The sequence below is a fragment of the Schistocerca americana genome, chromosome 9 (genome assembly GCF_021461395.2).
Source record: "Schistocerca americana isolate TAMUIC-IGC-003095 chromosome 9, iqSchAmer2.1, whole genome shotgun sequence".
Lineage (NCBI taxonomy): Eukaryota > Metazoa > Arthropoda > Insecta > Orthoptera > Acrididae > Schistocerca > Schistocerca americana.
In genome coordinates this window covers 58763784-58789022 of record NC_060127.1, presented here as the reverse complement: position 1 = coordinate 58789022, position 25239 = coordinate 58763784, and the positions used below count along the sequence as shown (strand labels likewise).

General features: G+C 42.5%; 1 protein-coding gene across 1 annotated transcript in view; it reads left to right on the top strand.

The window, feature by feature from the left end:
- Positions 1-25239, top strand: part of LOC124550627 (venom serine protease Bi-VSP-like) — a 185413-nt gene that overhangs the window by 49267 nt on the left and 110907 nt on the right. The window contains exon 2 of the mRNA XM_047125349.1: positions 16110-16278. Within this exon, the coding sequence (XP_046981305.1) occupies positions 16110-16278 (169 nt within the window). The remainder of the gene's footprint in view (positions 1-16109; positions 16279-25239) is intronic.

Sequence of the window (25239 nt, the reverse complement as noted above, 5' to 3'; positions counted from 1 at the left end):
AATGTGTGTGAAAATTAATCAAGTTCTGTTAAAAGTTGGTCACTTTCAATCTGCTACTCTAAGCGTGCAAGTGGCATTTCTATCGTCTGACCTAACGGCAGAAGATAAACACACCACGATAAGACCACGAGACATATTGCTGACACTCGCCTACTTCGTTAGAGCGACAAGTCAAATTATCTGATGGTGTGTGTACCGAAGGTCTTACAGTACGCACACCACACTATTAGTCTGCTTCAGAGCGTTATTAAGGTAGTTGAGGAATCGGGAATATACAGAGCGAGCGAGGAGGAAAGGCATATGCTTTGACGTGTGATGCTACTGATGACTCTGAACTTCTAACAAACACATACCCTTTTCTTAACAGTCTCCGGGTAAACCAATGAAAACAGCTAGGAACGGGAAAGATGCAAGTGACAGTAAACTAAGATACTGTTATGTTACGGTTTGTTTAATATTGTACGTTTCCTCACAGGAGATGTTCAAACAGTCCACTGTCAACTTCAATGCATGTTGCTGCTCTTGTAGACAAGTGTTGTGACGCCGCTCGAAGCTCAGTTTTACATTACTTACCTGGCCACGAGCACGTAAAATACTCTACTGGCCATTAAAATTGCTACACCAAGAAGAACTGCAGATGATAAAAGAGTATTCATTGGACAAATATATTATACTAGAACTGCCATGTGATTACATTTTCACGCAATTTGGGTGCGTAGATCCTGAGAAACCAGTACCCAGAACAACCACATCTGGCCGTAATAACGGCCTTGATACGCCTGGGCATTGAGTCAAACAGAGCTAGGATGGCGTGTACAGGTACAGGTGCCCATGCAGCTTCAACACGATACCACACTCTATCAAGAGTAATGACTGACGTATTGTGGCGAGCTAGTTGCTCGGCCACCATTGACCAGATGTTTTCAATTGGTGAGAGATCTGGAGAATGTGCTGGCCAGGGCACCAGTCGAACATTTTCTCTATCCAGAAAGGCCCGTATAGGACCTGCAACATGTGGTCGTGCATTATCCTGTTGAAATGTAGGATTTCGCAGGGATAGAATGAAGGGTAGAGCCACGGGTCGTAACACATGTGAAATGTAACGTCCACTGTTCACAGTGCCGTCAGTGCGAACAAGAGGTGACCGAGACGTGTGACCAATGGCACCCCATATTATCACGCCGGGTGATACGTCAGTATAGCGACGACAAATACACGCTTCCAATGTGCGTTCATCGCGATGTCGCCAAACACGGATGCGACCATCATGATGCTGTAAACAGAACCTCGATTCATCCGAAAAAAAGTTTTCCCATTCGTGCACCCAGGTTCGTCATTGAGTACAACATCGCAGGCGCTCCTGTCTGTGATGCAGCGTCAAGGGTAACCGCATCCACGGTCTGTCAGCTGATAGTCCATGCTGCTGCAAACTTCACCGAACTGTTCATGCAGATGGTTGTTGTCTTGCAAACGTCCCCATCTGTTGACTCAGGGATCGAAACATGGCTGCACGATCCGTTACAGCCGTGCGGATAAGATGCCTGTCATCTCGACTGCTAGTGATACGAGGCCGTTGGGATCCAGCACGGCGCTCCGTATTACCCTCCTGAACCCACCGATTCCATATTCTGCTAAGAGTCATTGGATCTCGACCATCGCGGATAGCAATGTCGCGATACGATAAACCGCAATCGCGACAGGCTTCAATCCGACCTTTATCAAAGTCGGAAACGTGATGGTACGCATTTCTCCTCCTTACAAGAGGCATCACAACAACGTTTCACCAGGCAACGCCGGTCAACTGCTGTTTGTGTAATAGAAATCGGTTGGAAACTTTCCTCATGTCAGCACGTTGTATGTGTCGCCACCGGCGCCAACCTTGTTTGAATGCTCTGAAAAGCTAATCATTTGCATATCACAGCATCTTCTTCCTGTCGGTTAAATTTCGCGTCTGTAGCACGTCATATTTTGGTGTAGCAATTTTAATGGCCAGAACGAGAAGTTCCGCTCTTGTGTCCGCCCTGCGCTTATAGACGTCGCTGTTCAACCACCCCCACAAACAGCAATCGAATGGAGTAAGATCGTGTGACCTCGGTGGCCAAGCAATGACTTCACGCCGACCGATCCAACGACCAGGATACGTTGTGTTGAGTTACTGTATCACTGGCCGTACGGAATGTGTAGGAGCTCCGTCATGCTGAAAGAACATACGAGCTCGTGTTGTCAAAGGGATATCTGCCACGTATTCTGGTAACACATTTTGAAGAAACTCAAGATACCATGTCACAGTAGGACGGTTATCTAAAGCAACTGGACCGACGAGTTGGTCATCAACAATACCGCACCACACGATGACTGAGACACGTCGTTGTTCGTTTCCACAGTGGTGTGCGCATTTTAATTAGCTCATGTATGTGAGTTGTGCGTGTTGTTGATTCCTGAGATTTTTAAAGACCTGTTTTAGGCTTACTTTTGAAAGCAACAGCACGCCCAAGTAAGAAACAGCTGCAGCGGATCGGCGCTCAGCGTACTGGCGGCGAGGTGGTGGTGGTTAGTGTTTAACGTCCCGTCGACAACGAGGTCATTAGAGACGGAGCGCAAGCTCGGGTTAGGGAAGGATTGGGAAGGAAATCGGCCGTGCCCTTTCAAAGGAACCATCCCGACATTTGCCTGAAACGATTTAGGGAAATCACGGAAAACCTAAATCAGGATGGCCGGAGACGGGATTGAACCGTCGTCCTCCCGAATGCAAGTCCAGTGTGCTAACCACTGCGCCACCTCGCTCGGTGGCGGCGAGGTGAATTGGGCGCGGGGGAAGAGGACACGGCGTGGCGGTGTATACGTTCTGACGTAGGGAAATCCACTCCACCACCAATCAAAACAAAGAAGAGGAAACGCACATTTTCGAAACAATATCTACATTTTAATTATATTTTATTTTTCTTTAAAAAGAAATTTTAAATTAGTGTAAATTTTTCGTTTCATGGTCCACTCAAAACAGATTATTCATATGTTATTGCCTTAAAAAATTGTTTTATTAAAAAGAATATTCGCCATTAATATATAGGTGAAATAATAACAGATGCACAATTGTTATAGGTAGAGGGCACTTTTACTGTTACCAATGAGGTTACTCTTAAAAACTGCGATATAAGGTTTTAACAGATTGAAATTTACTTTACTTATGACAGCGAACCGAGTGTTCTGTACGAACAAGTTACTCTGTAACTACAATATATGATATGTTGGCATTTAATACGTTCCAAAATTTCTTTTTGTAAACTAAGATGTTTCTATCACTAACTGTATCTCTTTCATTAATTACATTTTTAACTTTGTCTAACAGATCTGAAGATGGGCAGCTAGCCCGAAACCGGTAATTGAAAATAAAGTATAGCGATCGAAGACTGAAACGCCATATTTTATTAATGAACGATCGCGGAATTCCTATTCAGACAATTATGTCTAGTTTTGGTAGGATTGCGTTCCACTACTTAAGAATGAACAGTTTGACAGAACACTGAAACACCCAAGTCGAAACAAGACTCCGGGAGTAGACAACATTCCATCAGAACTACTGACAGCCTTGGGAGAGCCAGCCCTGACAAAACTCTACCATCTAGTGAGCAAGATGTATGAGACAGGCGAAATACCCACAGACTTCAAGAAGAATATTATAATACCAATCCTAAAGCAAGCACGTGCTGACAGATGTGAAAATTGCCGAACTATCAGTTTAATAAGCCACGCCACGGCTACAAAATACTAACACGAATTCTTTACAGACGAATGGAAAAACTGGTAGAAGCCGACCTCGGGGAAGATCAGTTTGGGTCCGTAGAAATGCTGGAATACGTGAGGCAATACTGACACTACGACTTATCTTAGACAATAGACTAACGAAAGACAAACCTACGTTTCTAGCAATTGTAGACATAGAGAAAGCTTTTGTCAGTGTTGACTGGAATACTCTCTTTCAAATTCTAAACGTGGCAGGGGTAATATACAGGGAGCGAAACGCTATTTACAATTTGTACAGAAACCAGATGACAGTTATAAGAATCTAGGGGCGTGAAAGGGAAGCAGTGCTTGGGAAGGGAGTGAGACAGGGTTGTAGCCTCTCCCGATGTTATTCAATCTGTATATTGAGCAAGCAGTAAAGGAAACAAAAGAAAAATTCGGAGTAGGAATTATAATCCATGGAGAAGAAATAAAAACTTTGAGGTTCGCCGATGACATTGTAATTATGTCAGAGACAGCAAAGGACCTGGAAGAGCAGTTGAACGGAATGGACATTGTCTTGAAAGGAGGATATACGATGAACATCAACAAAAGCAAAACGACGATAATGGAATATAGTCGAATTAAGTCGGGTGATGCTGAGGGAATTAGATTAGGGAATGAGACGCTTAAAGTAGTAAATGAGTATTGCTATTTAAGGAGCAAAATAACTCATGATGGTCGAAATAGAGAGGATATAAAATGTAGACTGGCAATGGCAAGGAAAGCGTTTCTGAAGAAGAGAAGTAGGTACTGGGAGATGAAGAAGCTTGCACAGGATAGAGTAGCATGGAGAACTGTATTAAACCAGTCTCTGGACTGAAGACCACAACAATAACTTAAGAATGTTCTCAGCTTCATTAAGAGTTTGTTGTACGGGACGTGCAGAGACAACATTTACGCTGGGAAGCATACAACGCTCACGCAATCCGTGAAACACCCTGGTAAACACCTGCTATCTGGCACTCTGAGATTCGGAAATCGTTGTTGGTATTCTCGCACAGCAGCTCTGGAATTTCCATTGGACAAACCATAGACAAACCCGATGTCGGCATACTCTGCATGCGTGAAGAGCCGTGGCATTTTCACTATACAAAAGTGTATTCGTTGTTTACATAACAACACTGTAGTACCGTGCACTACGACAGGCACTGTCTGACTGAGACTTGAGGTAAGCAACTGCACCATGCTCAGGTGAACTGCGTACTGACACGGTTAGTAAGGAAGACTCTACTTGTTTCCCGTTACTAGTCTTTTTCATTGGTTTGTCCGGAAATGTATAAGAAAAAGGCATTAGGAGGTTTTTGTTTAGAATCACCACTAGTGTCGCCCCTCAAATCATGTACCTTTCGTCCTGACTCACCCAGTATGTTATACCTGTGATATGTGATACAGGTGGAAATAATATAAAACTTTGGAACTATATGCCCATCGTAAATCCAGCAGCCGATAACAGGGATGTATGGGTTTTCTTCCATGTTCCACTTCTGTTAAATTTGTTGAGGAACAATTTCATAGATAGAGACATTACGCTGTCTAATGGGTCAAAAAACCAGCTATACAGTAATCTTCTTAAACATCAAAAAAGTGACCTAACAATAACACACCATCTTGCCGAAGCACACTTACGTGTAACTGGACCATCAAGGCAGAACGTAAGGGTGGCAGCACTCCTCTTTTCACGACGAACATCTCAGACCTTGAAGTATATTTTTCACAAATATATTTAAAATAATTTTATTGCACTTGTTAACGACATTTTTGATATCTTGAACTGTAGAGATCCAAAAAATTCACTTCTGTGTAGTGGATTTTGAATGAATTTTACAAATCGGGAGAATACTCTAAAGAGATTCCTAGACATCTGTTCAGCAATGGTCACTGTTATAGAGACAGGTGGTTGTCTTTGCAAAAAGATTTCATTACATCAATATAATCTCTCTTTGGTGTTTTCGAAAGTCTAAAAAGGAAGGAAAGTTAGCTAAATATTAATTTCCAAACTACATCAAGACTGCTGGGAATTTTTCTTTTCAAATGATAATAAACTTGGGCTATTTGAAGTAAAGAACAGGGTGCGCCTCCTAATATTGCTGGGTAATGCAGGTGATACTTCTTTCTCTGGGAACACCCCAGTTACAGAAGGACTAAACACACAGCTTTGTCTGTGTGACATCGACTCTGCTTCTGGGTTCCTGAGATTCATGGCCAGTAAGTTCTGTCTGAATTGTGTAAAAGAACAGCTAGTGCGAGAGATCCCAGGAAGTACGAATGTCGAAGAAATGTATTAACAGCTGTGATATCAGTGTACAATGTGTCCGTAATCCCGGATTGTCTTCCAGATGCGGTGACATACGTAGAAAGCTATATTTCATTGAAGCGCTCAAAACGCTGAAAAAAGTCAAGTTGTGCAGCATAATAGAGACTAGATATCAAATTATATCTGGTAGTGGTCTTCACTCTCCGACACCATCACGGACAAACAAAGTGTTGTAGTTTGAAGAAAAATTTGCTACTTTTCATGGAAATGGGGTGTGCAGCGTAACTAAACACAGGTTTCCGAAATTCCTTCTGTTGTGCCCTGACCACTCGTCTCATATGGGGTGCCTAGGAAACGTGCTCAGTCGGATCGCTAGACAACAATGCAAGCAAATCGTATTAATGAATTTTTATTACAGTTGGATAAATGACAATATTTAACGTTCCGAAATTACAAAGAGGCGTCGCAAGCAATGGGTGACAGACAAATAAGAAGTTTCTTCAGTATTTACAACTCGTAACTTCCTGGACTTCAACTCAGCTGGGACCAGGTGGAGCGGTGCTTATGTTCTCTTCGCCCAGATGGCGCTCCTGCCTCGGTGTCGTCCTAGAGAGGGGTCGGTCAGCCTACTATTAGCTGACATCGTCTCACAGCCCTCTCTCCTCCTCCGTTCTTGCCCGACGTCCCCTCGCTTGACATTACGCCGGAACATCTTCACAAAAGAACACGAAGCAGATACACCAAAATTCGGATCAAGAACAACTGCCAACATGAGTAATTTGGAAGCAGATACCCTTAGTGTAGCAGCTTAAAACAGTTAAGGAAGGCAAGTCGTATGCTCCAGACTGCATACCAGTCAGATTGCTTTGAGAGCATGCTGATACAATAGCTCCATACTTACGTAGCAGTCAAATTTACGGCTCGCTCGTAGATTTATCTGCACCCAATGACTGGAAAGTTACACAAGTCATACCAGCACCCAAGAAAGGAAAGAGAAAATGGTTCAAGTGGCTCTGAGCACTATGGGACTCAACTGCTGAGGTCATTAGTCCCCTAGAACTTAGAACTAGTTAAACCTAACTAACCTAAGGACATCACAAACATCCATGCCCGAGGCGGGATTCGAACCTGCAACCGTAGTGGTCTTGCGGTTCCAGACTGCAGCGCCTTTAACCGCACGGTCACTTCGGCCGGCAAAGGAAAGAGAAATAATCCGTTGAACTACAGACCATATCACTAACGTCGAACTGCAGTAGGATTTTGAAACATATGCTGGGTTCAAAGATTATGAATCACGTTGTAACCTCCCCCCAGTTTCGCACCGAACTATATCATTCGCATACGCTGTAGGTGAAGTTATATTTTAATTATTTTAACGTAATATATATCTTTCCCCCTTGTCATGAGACTCATTGTTGTCCACTTCCGTTATTGTGAAAACTACTAAATGATAACATCTCCTTTCTTAAATGCTGTAATTTATTAATTAAATCCCTCAATTTATAAACATTTATGAACACCAAACACTATGTGCCATTCTGCCACTCATCTCCACAGTCGCTACCGAGCAACCTCTCTCTCTAGCTTCTCACACCCGACTTCCACCCACGGACTCCAACACTCGACTACCGCTTACCCACTCGCACATTGTTGACTGCAGTGCAGTCTTTGCTTAAACCATGTGAGATCTCTGCATAGTGCACAATCAATACTACGTAAGGATACTGTACCCTTACATATCCTCATCAAAATAATACTTTAATATGAAAAATGTAATAGTGATATTAGATTTGAATATTAACGTAGAAATGTATATAGAAAGACAAAAAAGAAAAAAAATTGTAAAATTAAATTATTTAGTCAAAACTATTTCCTTATTAATGGAGAACCTCAAGTCATTAAGAATAATTCTCATTTGTGTAAAGAAAATGGTGTTTAAGAAATTCAAGTATCACTTAATCACAGTACATTAATGAAATTATATCATTAAATCACTCACTAATTAGCAACAAGATAAGTCACGTTAATCACAAATCCTTGTGCTCACTGCATAATGTCATTGAATTAACATAGCAACATGAAACACAATGCTGTAACGTCCCAAATAAATAGTATGGCTAACTGTGATACACGAATAACAAGTGTCTATTAGCTTGTTCATGAATTTTTTTTGTAATGAATTAAATACTAATGATCAGATAGTCACTGTATTGAATGAATAGAAACATAGGCCTAACTGAATGAATGTGATCAAACAATAAACAAAATAATAAACAGACAACTCTAACTACTACACAATATTCACAGGAAAATATTCTATTACTACCCCACCTAAATTAACACTCCAAGTGGCAGCCTATTTTGAAAATGCGATAATGTTATATTTATGGCACACAGTTTACAGGGTTAGTAATACAAGAAATTGACAAAAGGCACATACCTTCGAAAGTAATCCATAAACAAATAATCACCTTGGAAAACACTTTTTTTTACGTAGCATTTCATATCTAATTACTCTGCTTTAGGTCCCTGCCTATATGTTGAGTCGTAAATCACACGCAAACACGCTGGTTCACTACGCACTGGGCTGTGGCATCGATGTCGCCGGGGATATACCACCACAATAACAATAACACTTTCACTGTTTACTCTGCTTTTTCACTTCCCTATATGATGCGATGCAAAACACACGTATTCGTAGCTTTCGACGAATTATAGGGCTGTGGCATCGAAGCCGCCGGGGACTGTAGACTCGTTGTCTCTGCAAATTAGTGGAATTGTAGTAACAGCGTCATAACAGCGACTCCCGCGCCTTGTAGCTTGTTGCTGATCAGTTGGCCGCTGACGTCAGCATCCCATGGTTGCTGGAATTTATTAATTAAATCACTCAATTTATAAACATTTATGAACATCAAACACTGTGCGCCATTCTGCCACTCATCTCCGGTCTCGCTACCGAGCAACCTCTCTCTCTAGCCTCCCACACCCGACTGTCACCCACGGACTCCAACACTCGACTACTTCTTACCCACTCGCACATTGTTGACTGCACTGCAGTCTTCGCTTAAACCATGTATGATCTCTGCATAGTGCATAATCGATACTACGTAAGGGTACTGTACCCTTACAACGACAAAGAAAATTGACAAATAGTCAACACAGATTCAGAAAATATCCTTCTTGTAAAACACAACTAGCTCTTTATGCTTAACAAAGTAATGAGTGCTTTCGACAAAGGACGTCAGATTGATTCAATATGTCCGCAGCTCGTGGTCGTGCGGTAGCGTTCTCGGTTCCCACGCCCGGGTTCCCGGGTTCGATTCCCGGCGGGGTCGGGGATTTTCTCTGCCTCGTGATGACTGGGTGTTGTGTGATGTCCTTAGGTTAGTTAGGTTTAAGTAGTTCTAAGTTCTAGGGGACTGATGACCATAGATGTTAAGTCCCATAGTGCTCAGAGCCATTTGAACCAATTTGATTCCATATTTTTATATTTCCAGAAGGCATTTGACACTGTTCCTCACAAGCGACTTCTAATTAAATTGCCTGCCTATGGAGTATCGTCTCGGTTGTGTGACTCGATTTGTGATTTCCTGTTAGAATTGCCACAGTTCATAGTAACTGACGGACACTCATCGAGTAATACAGAAGTACTATCTGGCGTTCCTCAAGGAAGTGCCCTATGTCTCTTTTGTTCCCGACTTACGTAAACGACTCAGGAGACAAGCTGAGCAGTCCTCTTAGATTGTTTGCAGTTGATGCTGTCGTTTACTGTCAAGTAAAGCCATCAGATGATTAAAACAAATTACAAAGTGATTTAGACAAGATATCTTTATGGTGCGAAAAGTGGCAATTGACACTAAATAATGTAGAGTGTGAAGTCCATTATGATTATCCGGGCTGTTATGCCGTGGTCGGTTGATGAATTTTGTGACGTCACGTGACGTCACGCCGCGGCGCGGGAGCGCACGGACACGGAATTTAGCGGCAGTCAGTAGCGAGCCAGCGGGTGTGTTGTAGCTTCCATCGAGCCACAGACCCACTTGAAGATGTCTCCCGCAGACGGAGACGAAACGTTGGGAATTGAGACAAAATTCATCAACCGACCGCGGCATAACAGCCCGGATAATTATAATGGACATGACATTTCCGGCCGTAAAAGTCTACGTTCTAGTATCATAAAGTGTGAAGTCATCCACATGTGCACTAAAAAGAATCATCTAAATTTAAGTTATGCGATAAATCGCACAAAACTAAAATCCCTAAATTCAACTAAATACTTAGGAACTACAATTACGAATAACTGAAATCGGAATGGGCACATAGATAATGTTGTGGGGGAAAATAAACCAAAGATTGTGGTTTATTGGCAGACCTCTTAGAAAATGCAACAGGTCTACGAAAGAGACTTCTTACATTACGCTTGTCCTCCCTCTTCTGGAGGATTGCTGTGCGATGTGGGATCCACGTCAAATCCGATTGACGGAGGACATTGATAAAGTTCAGAGAAGAACAGCTCGTTTTGTATTACCATGAAATAAGGAAGAGAGTGCCAGGGATATGATACACGAACTGGAGTGCCAGTCATTAAGACAAAGGCTTTTCTCGCTGCGGCAACGTCTTCTCATGAAGTTTCATCGCTAACTTTCTACTCAGAATGTGAAAATATTTCGTTGGCGCCCAACTACATAGGGAGAAATGATTATTATAATAAAATAAGAGAAATGAGAACTGGCACGGTAAGATCTAAGTGTTCATTTTTCACGTGGGCTGTTCGAGAGTGGAACGGTAGAGAAGTAACCTAAAGGTGAATTGCAGAGTAACCATGCAGATGTAGAAGTAGAAACCAAATATTAACGCAAAGTCTCCGTTCCCAAGGTTCACGACACTTGTTGAAAGAACGAGAATATTTATAAGGATTAGGTATCTGAAACCAGAAGGAAAGTTGGAAACCATGAAGTGATGTGCTACAAAGGGGAAGCAGCTACGGACTGCACCCTCATCTGGTAAAGAGTAACACGCTATAGCGACTGTGGTGCGACGCATTTGCGTACAATCACACTGCGGCGCTGCTCTGCTCTGCTCAGCCTCACTGTCAGATCGGGGGACTCGATCCAATAGATAGGGATGGGAAAATTTCTAAAAATATCGATATACCAGGTGATTAAAAAGTCAGTATAAATTTGAAAACTGAATAAATCATGGAATAATGTAGACAGAGAGGTACAAATTGACACACATGCTTGGAATGACATAGGGTTTTATTAGAACTAAAAATATACAAACGTTCAAAAGATGTCCGACAGATGGCGCTTCATCTGATCAGAATAGCAATAATTAGCATAACAAAGTAAGACAAAGCAAAGATGATGTTCTTCACAGGAAATGCTCAATATGTTCACCATCATTCCTCAGCAATAGCTGTAGTCGAGGAATAATGTTGTGAACAGCTCTGTAAAGCATTTCCGCAGTTATGGTGAGGCATTGGCGTCGGGTGTTGTCTTTCAGCATCCCTAGAGATGTCGGTCGATCACGATACACTAGCGACTTCAGGTAACTCCAAAGCCAATAATCGCACGCACTGAGGTCTGGGGACCTGGGAGGCCAAGCATGACGAAAGTGGCGGCTGAGCACACGATCATCACCAAACGACGCGCGTAAGAGATCCGTCACGCGTCTAGCAATAATTTTTTTTCTAATAAAAACCCCATGTCATTCCAAGCATGTATGTCAATTTTTACCTCTCTATCTACATTATTCCGTGGTTTATTAAGTTTTCAAATTTATACTGACTTTTTGATCACCCGGTACATTGTGTCTATATTCATAAGAGGTATCTATATGACCCACAAAGCAGTAGCGATATTACGATACAAAGGTCGATATTTTCAGTACTTACACATATTAAAAAAAACTGATCCAAGACACAGAAATGTTAATCAAACATTTAAAAATTGTGAAATACTTTATTATACTCAACATTAACCGATGAAAGACACACAATGTATATTAAAATCACTTATTTACAAAAAGCTAATTAATGCAGCCAATAATACTAGCCAATCGTTTGTCATCTCTCTCTCTCTCTACCTCTCTCTTTTATGAAAAGTATCGGTTTGTTAACGTTTGGAATTATGGATGAAAGTATTTGTAGTCGTGACGTCGTGTACATTTCGCACACTCGTGGTAGCAGCTAAAATATACGCTAACAGTCATCGATGTTGCTATGTAGGTAAATAATTCTGAATAAAGATATTAGTTCGGGTTGAAACTATTTACGTATTTTGTCAACACACACACGGATAGCTCAAAAATACCGTAGTTTACGTAAAACTGTAAATAAATATTGTTGCAAAGAGGGGCCCGATATAATCACCTACGCAGCTGCACTATTATCCTCAATGTTACGTAAATTCTTTGTTAAACACTGACACTTTATTCTGTTAGTTATGATTTGAATAATATTTGCGGCAGTGGAAACAAGATTTTTAGCAGTTAGCGATTTACTCATAAGCAAGACCGAGAGTTATATTATTTATTATATTTGCGTGCGTCGTGTGAATTTAATGAAAACTTTTCTCCAAAAAATATTTTCTTTTCCTGATAGCAGAATCTTTAAAATATTTTTTCTTCTTATCTTGAGGGTGATTAATGGCATTTCACGTAATGGCTGCCAGTGCGCCATTGAGACCTAAGACTGACAGATGTCCAATGATAGAGCTCTAGCGATAATTAATTACCCACATGTAGCGAGAGGTATATAATGAGATTAAAAGGACAAACACTTTTTATACATCTGTTGTGATAAAAACTTACGTACAATTAACAAAGTCGTGCGTTCAGAAGCAACCTCGAACAAAAGCGTCTAATAGATTCTAGAGCTGACACCAGTGTGATCATTTTATTCATCCAAGTCTTTATCCCATAATTATACAGAAATTCCTTGACATAATATAGTCTTTGTTCGAAAATGTTCAAATGGCTCTAAGCACTATGGGACTTAACATCTGAGGTGATCAGTCCCCTAGACTCAGAACTATCTAAACCTAACTAACCTAAGGACATCACCCACATCCATGCCCGAGGCAGAATTCGAACCTGCGACTGTAGCAGGAGCGCGGTTCGGGACTGAAGCGCCTAGAACCGCTCGGCCACACTGGCCGGCTATAGTCTTTGTAATTCTTAGTATTTGCTACACAGAAATATTTTAATTATCAGTTTTTTTATCTTCGAAAGGTATAGACTTTTCTCGTTCCGAAATAATATTTTATCAGAGAGAGCACGTTTACATACATAGACACGCATATTTTTCTTCTAGACATTAACAGAAATCCCGTTTAATACGTTCCCAGGTCAGTCTGCTTCTGTTAACGGGCTCAGCCAAGTTTACAAAGGAAGCAACTCTTTCGGACGAAAGAGAAGACGCTTAGCACATTAATTACTTTTGAGTGTGTTCTGACAAAACAGATGTGAAATGACGACTAAACATTTCAGACAGCAGAGTCCATTTTCCATTAAATGACAGTGCAGTAATGTGTGTGATTTTTGAGCCAAGTGTACGCTACCCTTACGGTGCGTCTGCCTTTCCTTGATGCAAGCAGTCAGGGGGTAAGAGAAGTGCGCATTCCGCCTCATAGTAGGGAGCAGGGGACGATAAATTTGGTGCTATCACCAAAGGTGTGCATTTTGCTTCTTGTACCTATCATTTGCAGTGGCAGAAATGACACACGGCAGTAATAAGCTTTCATCAGTATGCATTACAGATACATTCATGTTCAAATCTAATGCTCATTTGTAGTACTGAATATGAAATTAGATTACCCCAGTTGTAGGAAATTTACTGTCAGATTGCAAAGATCGGTAGTAGCTGGAATAGGCAAAAAATCAGGTGAGGAGAACTACAATGCTTATGAATCAAGAAAAGACAGTCGGTATTAAATATCAGTTTATCGGTGTATCCCTAATTTGAATATCGAGGATGTATACAGGGTGGTCCATTGATCATGACCAGGCCAAATATATCACGAAATAAGGGTGAAACGAAAAAACTACACAGAACGAAACTTGTCTAGCTTGAAGGGGGAAACCTGATGGCGCTATGGTTGGCCCGCTAGATGGAGCTGCCATAGGTCAAGCGGACATCAACTGCGTTTTTTTTTAAATAGGAACCTCCATTTTTAATACATATTCGTGTAGTTCGTAAAGAAATACTAATGTCTCAGTTGGACCACTTTTTCGCTGTGTGATAGATGGCGCTGTAATAGTCGCAAACATATGGCTCACAATTTTAACGAACTGTTGGTAACAGGTAGGTTTTTTAAATTAAAATACAGAACGTAGGTACGTTTGAACATTTCATTTCGGTTGTTCCATTGTGATACATGTACCTTTGTGAACTTAGCATTTCTGAGAACAATTGCTGTTACAGCTTGATTACCTGTAAATACCACATTAATGCAATAAATGCTCAAAATGATGTCCGTCAACCTCAATGCATTTGGCAATACGTGTAACGACATTCTTCTCAACAGCGAGTAGTTCGCCTTCCGTAACGTCCGAACATGCATTGAAATTGCACTGACGCATGCAATCAGGCGTTGTCGGTGGATCACGACAGCAAATATCCTTCAACTTTCGCCACAGAAAGAAATCCAGGGACGTTAGATCCGGTGAAGGTGTGGGCCATGGTACGGTGCTTCGACGACCAATCCACCTGTCATGAAATATCCTATTCAATACCGCTTCAACCGCACGCGAGCTATGTGGCGGACATCCATCTTGTTGGAAGGACATCTGTCATGCAGTGAAACATGTTGTAGTAAGATCGGTAGAAAATTACGTAGGAAATCAGCATACATTGCACCATTTAGATTTCCATCGATAAAATGAGGCCCAATTATCCATCCTCCCATAATGCCGCATCACAGATTAACCCGCCAAGGTCGCTGAAGTTCCACTTGTTGCGGCCATCGTGGATTTTCCGTTGCCCAGTAGCGCATATTATGCCGGTTTACGTTACCGCTGTTGGTGAATGACGCTTCGTCGCTAAATAGAAGGCGTGCAAAAAATCTGTCATCGTCCCGTAATTTCTCTTGTGCCCGGTGGCAGAACTGTACACGAAGTTCAGAGTTGTCGCCATGCAATTCCTGGTGCATAGAAATGTGGTACGGGTGCAATCGATGTTGATGTAGCTATTCTTAACACCGACGTTTTTGAGATTCCCGATTCTCTCGCAGTTTGTCTGCTACTGATGTGCGGATTAGCCGCGACAGCAGCTAAAACAGCTACTTGGGCATTATCATTTGTTGCAGGTCGTGGTTGACGTTTCACATGTGGCTGAACACTTCCTGTTTCCTTAATTAACGTAACTATCCGGCTAACGGTCCGGACACTTGGATGATGTCGTCCAGGATACCGAGCAGTATACATAGCACACGCCTGTTGGGCATTATGATCAAAATACATCAACACGGTATCGACCTTTTCCGCAATTGGTAAACGGGTAATGTATCACGGAGTAAATACCGTCCACACTGGCGGAATGTTACGTACTTATACGTTTGTGACTATTACAGCGCCATCTATCACAAAGTGAAAAATGTGGTCCAACTAAAACATACGTATTTCTTTACGTACTACACGAATACGTAATAAAAATGGGGGTTCCTATTTTTAAAAAAAAGCAGTTCATATTCGTTTGACCTATGGCAGCGCCACCTAGCGGGCCAACCATGGCGCCATCTGGTTTCCTCTTTCAAGCCAGACGAGTTTCGTTCTTTGTAGTTTTTTCGTTTGATGCTTATTTCGTGAGGTATTTGGCCTGGTCACTATCAGTGGACCACTCTGTATAGATGTCGTTTCTGGAGAAGTGTCGGTATTCAGATACATCGATAATTTTGCTCATTCCTACAGTAGCAAGTGTTCTTCCCAGAAGGTTCCCCTTACCCCCTCCAGCCCCCGCCCCTCCCCCCTCCCCCCGACGAGATGTAGATCAGTGTCTGCAACAGATCTCAGCTTTGAAAAGAAGAGTACAGAATTCAGCAGAAATTTGTCAGAGCGCCACGTCTTGTTTCAGATGCGTGGACTCCACGTAAACAGGCACATGACCGCATCATCGATGGCCACCCAGCAGGGGTCGGCCAGTTCACTCACCAGGCCCTTGTACTTGCCGACGAGCGGTATATACGCGCCGGGTCGCTCATCACCAGAACTGCAGTCCTCACCGCAGCACATAATGTCGTTACGTGAGTTGAAATAGCAGTTAGCACAACCATAGAGTAGAAATATCCCTGGAGTGAGCATTCTGTTCCGCACATGTTGTCGAAATGAAGCTAGCCTTGTTACGTGATCCCGGGATGACGCTGTTTAAGGCCAGTTGGCATTGGCCGTCATGTCATGTCACGTCACGTCAAGGCTTCACGGGAAGAAAGCACTGACGATATCATAGTCTGCTAACAACCTACACTACTGGCCATTAAAATTGCTACACCACGAAGATGACGTGCTACAGAAGCGAAATTTAACCGACAGGAAGAAGATGCTGTGATATGCAAATGATTAGCTTTTCAGAGCATTCACACAAGGTTGGCGCCGGTGGCGACACCTACAACGTGCTGACATGAGGAAAGGCCGGCCGGAGTGATCGTGCGGCTCTAGGCGCTACAGTCTGGAGCCGAGCGAACGCTACGGTCGCAGCTTCGAATCCTGCCTCGGGCATGGATGTGTGTGATGTCCTTAGGTTAGTTAGGTTTTATTAGTTCTAAGTTCTAGGCGACTGATGACCTCAGAAGTTAAGTCGCATAGTCCTCAGAGCCATTTGAACCATTTTGACATGAGGAAAGTTTCCAACCGATTTCTCATACACAAATAGCAGTTGACCGGCGTTGCCTGGTGAAACGTTGTTGTGATGCCTCGTGTAACGAGAAATGCGTACCATCACGTTTCCGACTTTGATAAAGGTCGGATTGTAGCCTCTCGCGATTGCGGTTTACCGTATCGCTACATTGCTGCTCGCGTTGGTCGAGATCCAATGACTGTTAGCAGAATAGGGAATCGGTGGGTTCAGGAGGGTAATACGGAACGCCGGGCTGGATCCCAACGGCCTCGTATCACTAGCAGTCGAGATGACAGGCATCTTATCCGCATGGCTGTAAGAGATCGTGCAGCCACGTCTCGATCCCTGAGTCAACAGATGGGGACGTTTGCAAGACAACAAGCATCTGCACGAACAGTTCGACGACATTTGCAGTAGCATGGCCTATCGGCTCGGAGACCATGCCTGCGGTTACCTTGACGCTGCATCAAAGACAGGAGCGTCTGCGACGGTGTACTCAACGACGAACCTGGGTGCACGAATGGCAAAACGTCATTTTTTCGGATGAATCCAGGTTCTGTTTACAGCATCATGATGGTCGCATCCATGTTTGGCGACATCGCGGTGAACGCACATTGGAAGCGCGTATTCGTCATCGCCATACTGGCGTATCACCCGGCGTGATGGTATGGGGTGCCATTGGACACCTCTTGTTCGCACTGACGGCATTTTGGACAGTGGACGTTACATTTCAAATGTGTTACGACCCGTGGCTCTACCCTTCATTCGATCCCTGCGAAACCCTACATTTCAGCAGGATAATTCACGACCGCATGTTGCAGGTCCTGTACGGGCCTTTCTGGATACAGAAAATCTTCGACTGCTGCCCTGGCCAGCACATTCTCCAGATCTCTTACCAATTGAAAACGTTTGGTCAATGGTGGCCGAGCAACTAGCTCGTCACAATACGTCTGTCACTACTTTTGATGAACTGTGGTATCGTGATGAAGCTGCATGGGCAGCTGTACCTGTACACGCCATCCTAGCTCTGTTTGACTCAATGCCCAGGCGCATCAAAGCCGTTATTACGGCTAGAGGTGGTTCTTCTGGGTACTGATTTCTCAGGATCTATGCGCCCAAATTGCATGAAAATGTAATCACATGTCAGATCTAGTATAATATAACTGTCCAATGAATACCCGTTTATCATCTGCATTTCTGCTTGGTGTAGCAATTTTAATGGCCAGTAGTGTATTTTCGCCGCACTCACTCGACCTACGGTAGTAGACATTGTGCGTTAGTCTCCTGCTAATCTTTATTTTACTATTATGCTTTGTTTTCGTGGCAGATTGCTATGTTCCATAACGACGTCGGTTTTTCTCGGTTGAGTGTTATTGCAGAAGCGAAAAATTATTAAAGTTTTACAATAACGGAAATGAGCGATTGTCAGAACGTATGGAAATAAGGACATACGTTGACGAAGCAATTTCCATTACATAATATTTCAAGTAAAAAGGTCAATTCTAATGAAGGAGAAAAATAGTTGTTTACGACATTATTAATTAAGTATGAAAATAACGTAATGGACTAACTGAAAAGACTCAATTTATTCCTTTATAGCTATTGTTTCATGTGTTTGTACGTAAAATAATATTTTAATAGAAATAGCGTGGAACCCTGCACTAAGCCTAGAAAAAGAAGAACGATCCCATAGCGTGATGTCCACATCCGACAGCGGTAGGGCGGGGACAGCCAGGTGGTGCAACCACTACGTCCACACCATCCACCACGGCGGCCACCTGCGTACCGTCAGGAGTGGAGTGGTGGAGGGTCTATCACCCAGTCTAAGAGGGCTGTTCAATAAGCAATGAAACACATTTTTTGCTGAAAGCAGGTTGGTTTTGTTCAAGAGTTCAGTACATCATATTATTGCCCTCTCTCTTGGCAAAAGCACTTTTCTTTAATATAGTCTCTGTGAAATGCGATGAGCTTACAGCACCGTACTGGCACGGCCTGTGCGCCTGCATGGTACAGCTCTACTGGCCAACGTCAGAGCCAACACCTGGCTAAGCCAGTAGCCTTCCCGTCATCCACGTACTGCTTCTTGTGGAGTGCATGCTTCACTGGGCCAAGCAGATGGAAGTGGGAAGCTGCGAGATCAGTCAGAACAATCCAATAAAGTTTTGTGAGCTCCTCTCAGGTGGACAGACTTTTATGAGCCGCTGTCATGGAGAAGAAGTTCGTTTGCTATTTCGGTGAAATCGTTTCTTCAATTTCCTGAGGAAAGGACAGTTCACTTCAGAGTTGGTTGTTGGGGAGGGATTATATCAAACAAAATCAACCCTTCAGAGTGCAGAAAGCAGACGCCATTACTTTATTTCCTAAGGGTCCAGCTCTGAACGTCTTCTTCAGAGGAGAGGGTGGATAGCAATGTCCGGCTGTTTGCTGATGGTGCTGTGGTGTACGGGAAGGTGTCGTCGTTGAGTGACTGTAGGACGATACAAGATGACTTGGACAGGATTTGTCATTGGTGTAAAGAATGGCGGCTAACTCTAAATACAGATAAATGTAAATTAATGCAGATGAATAGGAAAAAGGATACAGTAATATTTGAATACTCCATTAGTAGTGTAGTGCTTCACACAGTCACGTCGATTAAATATTTTGGCGTAACATTGCAGAGCGATATGAAGTGGGACAAGCATGTAATGGCAGTTGTGGGGAAGGCGGATAGTCGTCTTCGGTTCATTGGTAGAATTTTGGGAAGATGTGGTTCATCTGTAAAGGAGACCGCTTATAAAACACTAATACGACCTATTCTTGAGTACTGCTCGAGCGTTTGGGATCCCTATCAGGTCGGATTGAGGGAGGAGATAGAAGCAATTCAAAGGCGGGCTGCTGGATTTGTTACTAGTAGGTTTGATCATCACACGAGTGTTACGGAAATGTTTCAGGAACTCGGGTGGAAGTCTGTAGAGGAAAGGAGGCGTTCTTTTCGTGAATAACTACTGAGGAAATTTAGAGAATCAGTATTTCAGGCTGATTGCAGTACAATTTTACTGCCACCAACTTATATTTCGCGGAAATTCCACAAAGATAAGATAAGAGAGATTAGGGCTCGTATACAGGCATATAGGTAGTCATTTTCCCCTCGTTCTGTTTGGGAGCGGAACAGGGAGAGAAAATGCTAGTTGTGGTACGAGGTACCCTCCGCCACGCACCGGATGTTGGATTGCGGAGTATGTATGTAGATGTAGATGTAGAGGTGGTGTGGCGCTATCTCATGGATTGCCGTTATGTTTCAATTTCGAAGTGATGAACCAATGTTTCATCGTCTGTGGCAATGTTCGACAGAAAATTGTCACGATCAGCCACGTAAGACGCAAGAACCCAATACACATGATTCTATGTTACTCTGTATGGTGTTCTGGTAGCCAGCGAAGAACCCAGAAGGCACACACCTTAGTACACCAAATGGTCTTAGAGTGAGTCAGCGCTAACAACAGAGACGTTCAGTTGACCAGCGAGGTGTTTGATTGTGATCTGTCGATCACACCAACTGAGAGTGTCTGCACATTCCAACTTTGCAGGAGTCGCAGCAGAAAATCACAGTCCCTACTGGAACAACAGTCTAGCGTCATTGTCGCTGGAAGACAGATGGTCATGGCGCCTGGTTAGGTCTACGCCGAAGAAACACCTCTGGTTGTGGGGCGCTTATAAATCTCAGAGCGAAACGCCAAGGCAGAGGCCCTCGTCGATGCCTTAGCCAAGAATTTCCGACTTTCAGCAGACTCTACGGACCCAGCACACATCCAAGAGGGTACTACTCGTCTGCCACAGTATATGCAATCATAAGAAGATGAAGACGTCGGTAGTTGGAGAAGAAGTGACACAACTGCAACATCAGGAAAGCAGGAAAGCATGTCTATCCAGACTGGTGACTAACCATGTGGTGTCACCGCCAGACACCACACTTGCTAGGTGGTAGCTTTTAAATTGGCCGCGGTCCGCTAGTATACGACGGACCCGCGTGTCGCCACTATCAGTGATAGCAGACCGAGCGCCACCACACGGCAGGTCTAGAGAGACTTACTAGCACTCGCCCCAGTTGTACAGCCGACGTTGCTATGAAAGGTTCACTGAGAATTACACTCTCAATTGCCGAGACGATAGTTAGCATAGTCTTCAGCTTTTAAATTGGCCGCGGTCCGCTAGTATACGACGGACCCGCATGTCGCCACTATCAGTGATAGCAGACCGAGCGCCACCACACGGCAGGTCTAGAGAGACTTACTAGCACTCGCTCCAGTTGTACAGCCGACGTTGCTATGAAAGGTTCACTGAGAATTACACTCTCAATTGCCGAGACGATAGTTGGCATAGTCTTCAGCTAAGTCAATTGCTACGACCTAGCAATGCGCCATAGCAATTGATAGTTATCGTATGAAGCATGTCTCATCAAGAACGATGTATACAAATGATGTATTAAAGTTACGTATTCCAGCAGCTACGTACTTTTCTTTATAGCATTCATTCCGTATCCTGTTTCAGACCTCACGCCATCCTGCGTGAGCTTATAGCGTGCATTCTGGCTTTCTCTAGCTATACAACAAACCACAAAATAAAACAGCTCTCCTCAGAAGTGACAGAGCACATAGCAAGAATTTTTAAAGAAATACGGGAGGACTCGTGCTCGAGGTTGAATACCCTGGTCTACTGCCGTCATTCTAACTTATTCAGCCAGTTTTACTGGGAGCTGTTGTTGTTGTTGTGGTCTTCAGTCCTGAGACTGGTTTGATGCAGCTCTCCATGCTACTCTATCCTGTGCAAGCTTCTTCATCTCCCAGTACTTACTGCAGCCTACGTCCTTCTGAATCTGCTTAGTGCATTCATTTCGTGGTCTCCCTCTACGATTTTTACCCTCCACACTGCCCTCCAATGCTAAATTTGTGCTCCCTTGATGCCTCAGAACATGTCCTACCAACCGGTCCCTTCTTCTTGTCAAGTTGTGCCACAAACTCCACTTCTCCCCAATTCTATTCAATACCTCCTCATTAGTTATGTGATCTACCCATCTAATCTTCAGCATTCTTCTGTAGCACCACATTTCGAAAGCTTCTATTCTCTTCTTGTCCAAACTATTTATCATCCATGTTTCACTTCCATACATGGCTACACTCCATACAAATACTTTCAGAAACGACTTCCTGACACTTAAATCTATACTCGATGTTAACAAATTTCTCTTCATCAGAAACACTTTTCTTGCCATTGCCAGTCCACATATTATATCCTCTCTACTTCGACCATCATCAGTTATTTTGCTCCCCAAATAGCAAAACTCCTTTACTACTTTAAGTGTCTCATTTCCTAATCTAATGCCCTCAGCATCAACCGATTTGATTCGACTGCATTCCATTATCCTCGTTTTGCTTTTGTTGATGTTCATCTTATATCCTCCTTTCAAGACACTGTCCATTCCATTCAACTGCTCTTCCAAGTCCTTTGCTGTCTCTGACAGAATTACAATGTCATCGGCGAACCTCAAAGTTTTTATTTCTTCTCCACGGATTTTAATACCTACTCCGATTTTTTCTTTTGTTTCCTTTACTGCTTGCTCAATATACGGATTGAATAACATCGTGGACAGGCTACAACCCTGTCTCACTCCCTTCCCAACCACTGCTTCCCTTTCATGTCCCTCGACTCTTATAACTGCCATCTGGTTTCTGTACAAATTGTAAATAGCCTTTCGGTCCCTGTATTTTACATCTGCCACCTTCAGAATTTGAAAGAGAGTAGATTTATGCTTACCAATTAATAATACTACGTCCGATCGCCGTATCCGCCTACAAATACACACGCTATCTCATTGTTCGCTGTACATATCGCCAGCAGCAGCTCATTGTTTAACGCACTCGTCCCAGCGACGCAAAACGCCACGTGAGCACCAGCACTGCCTGCGACTCCACTGCAATGTCGCTCCAGGCTCCAGGCTTATGAAGTCGGTGTGTTGTATGCCTTCCAGTCCGGTCACTGGTTACGACGGATTCAGCTCCAACACTCAACCCGAAGAACACCAATACCTCATCTCGCACCTGTACGAAGTTTTCGGCCATTGAAACTGAAGGTAAGGGCCACACTGCAGGACTCGGAATTGTCTTCCGTTGTGCATTGTATGTCGGCGGTCCTCAGACATCAATTAGTGGTTACACACCTATCACACCTATCACACTCACTGTATCCACCTCGCTAGACTGTAGCGTTTACTATTATCAAAGCTCAGCCGTTTTTTTCACTATTAGCAGGCCTTACTATTTTTGCATCACTTAACAGATGCGAGTATTTTACTCGTCCGTCGCGTTGCAAGTCACATACATACATAAATGGTTCACCTTCAAGAATAAAATTTCACATAAAACTGACAATAGTACATGAATTTTACACAGACATAGGGACTGACAATAATAAAGTTGTCAAATAAATTTAAAATTCACATTCATATTTCATATACGGACTACATGACATGCACCGTCTTACACACCAATATGTAAATTAGAGGTAATCTTGCATTTATTCTGAATATTTCCATTTTCTTTTCTTGTCTTGCAGGACCGACCTCCAGCGCGTTTTTACCTTCATACTACACATGGAAAATACGTTCCATCACTACTCACTACATGCAAAAAAGAGGATTTGCTAGGGTCTGCTTCAGACATAAAGCTACTTCTAGGATTGCTACTTGTAGTGCGTCGTTAGTGTACTTATTCTATCCTTGGCATTTGATAAATCTTCATACTATGTACAATATTTACAAGTGCTCGATTGTGAGCGAGTATGGAGAATGTTTTATCCCTTGAAAATCGTAACTTCATCACTGTTTGTTAATCGTCGTAATAGTTCACATTCATGTACACATATTTCTAGCTGTATATCTGCCTTATTGAGGCGACGACATTACGAGGTTACCTTCGTAACGTGTGACTGGTAATTTTACTGTATTTTTGTCATACGTAATTCCACTCATAATTCATTCCAGTAAAGAAGAAGGTGCTTATGCTAAATGTACTTCTTTCGCTTCTGCGTGTGTCAGGAACTCAGTGTAGAAAATATTATTTCCCTGCATTATGTGCTCATCCCTGGTACGAATTGTATATCATATTTTCATTTACATCCACCTTATGGTTGCTCAAGATGTAAAAGTTAATCGCTAAGGAAATAGCTTTCATACTAAGTTGTTTTTCATTCTGATGTATGTGTGGCAAATTACTGTTCTGAGCGTACGTTAAATGTACCGTGTATCTTTGTTAATATAGACTTCAATGTCTCTTCTTTACTCTTCACTCTTTCTTCAAGATGTTTGTTTTCACAATTACTTACCGTACATATATCAACATACTTCGCTTTCCACACTCATACAGTCATTCATTCTAAGACTTAATATTATATAATCTATTTCTTTTTACATCGCTACCATGGCCCTTTCCTAGGTACCCCTGTAATATTCATCTTCATATTCATCGTCGTATACCCATATAATAATTCATTAAAAATCTTCCAGATAAATCTTCATTTATACCCATATATTACCTATGGGGTTCTCACACTGGCACCACCGTCATATTTCTTTCTTCCCACAAATATAAATAAACTCATGTTACTCAAATACACTTTCACTCTCTCCCTACTTTGACTCCAGGTATGGTGTCACCACAAACGTAGATTAACTAATTAATATGTGTTTAGTCCCCCTTAAACATCCCAACAACCACCACTACTAATTAATACCTCCAGTTGAATCTAAAATCTTTCACACTCTCTCTACTTCCTAGTATTATCCAGCAGTGAAATTCATTTATTTCTCCATATCGCTTTTTAATCATACAGTACTTACCTCAGTTATTTTGTTAAAGTTCATGTAATTATGTTGTGTGGGTATTGGTTTGTTTTCGTATTTACTTAGCTTATCTCCCACGTGCTGTACGATCCATGTTCACAGTTTCATTTTGCTGCTTATGCTTTTCCTATAAGGTACAATCTAATTAATAGCAAGTAACATAAGTGAGTCCTATAATAGCAGATTTGTGTGTATGTATTCTCCTTGTACATTAAGCTCACTACTGCTGTTGTTGTCTATAAAGAACTGTAGTTCTATAAAATCTTATAAGATGTGTTATTTTATAGTTTACATCTCAGTCACACGAATTTTTCTATGTGTATACTTCATTCTACCTTTCACATTGTCGCTTACTTGCGTGCTGTATGGAAGTCACTTAGTTCTAAAGTTCTGTGGTAATCATTTTCTTTTATGTATACTTGTTATTACTTTTCTTTCAAAAGTGTGTTAATCCTGTTGTATATAGTCGGATAGGTCATTTCTTGTGTATATTAT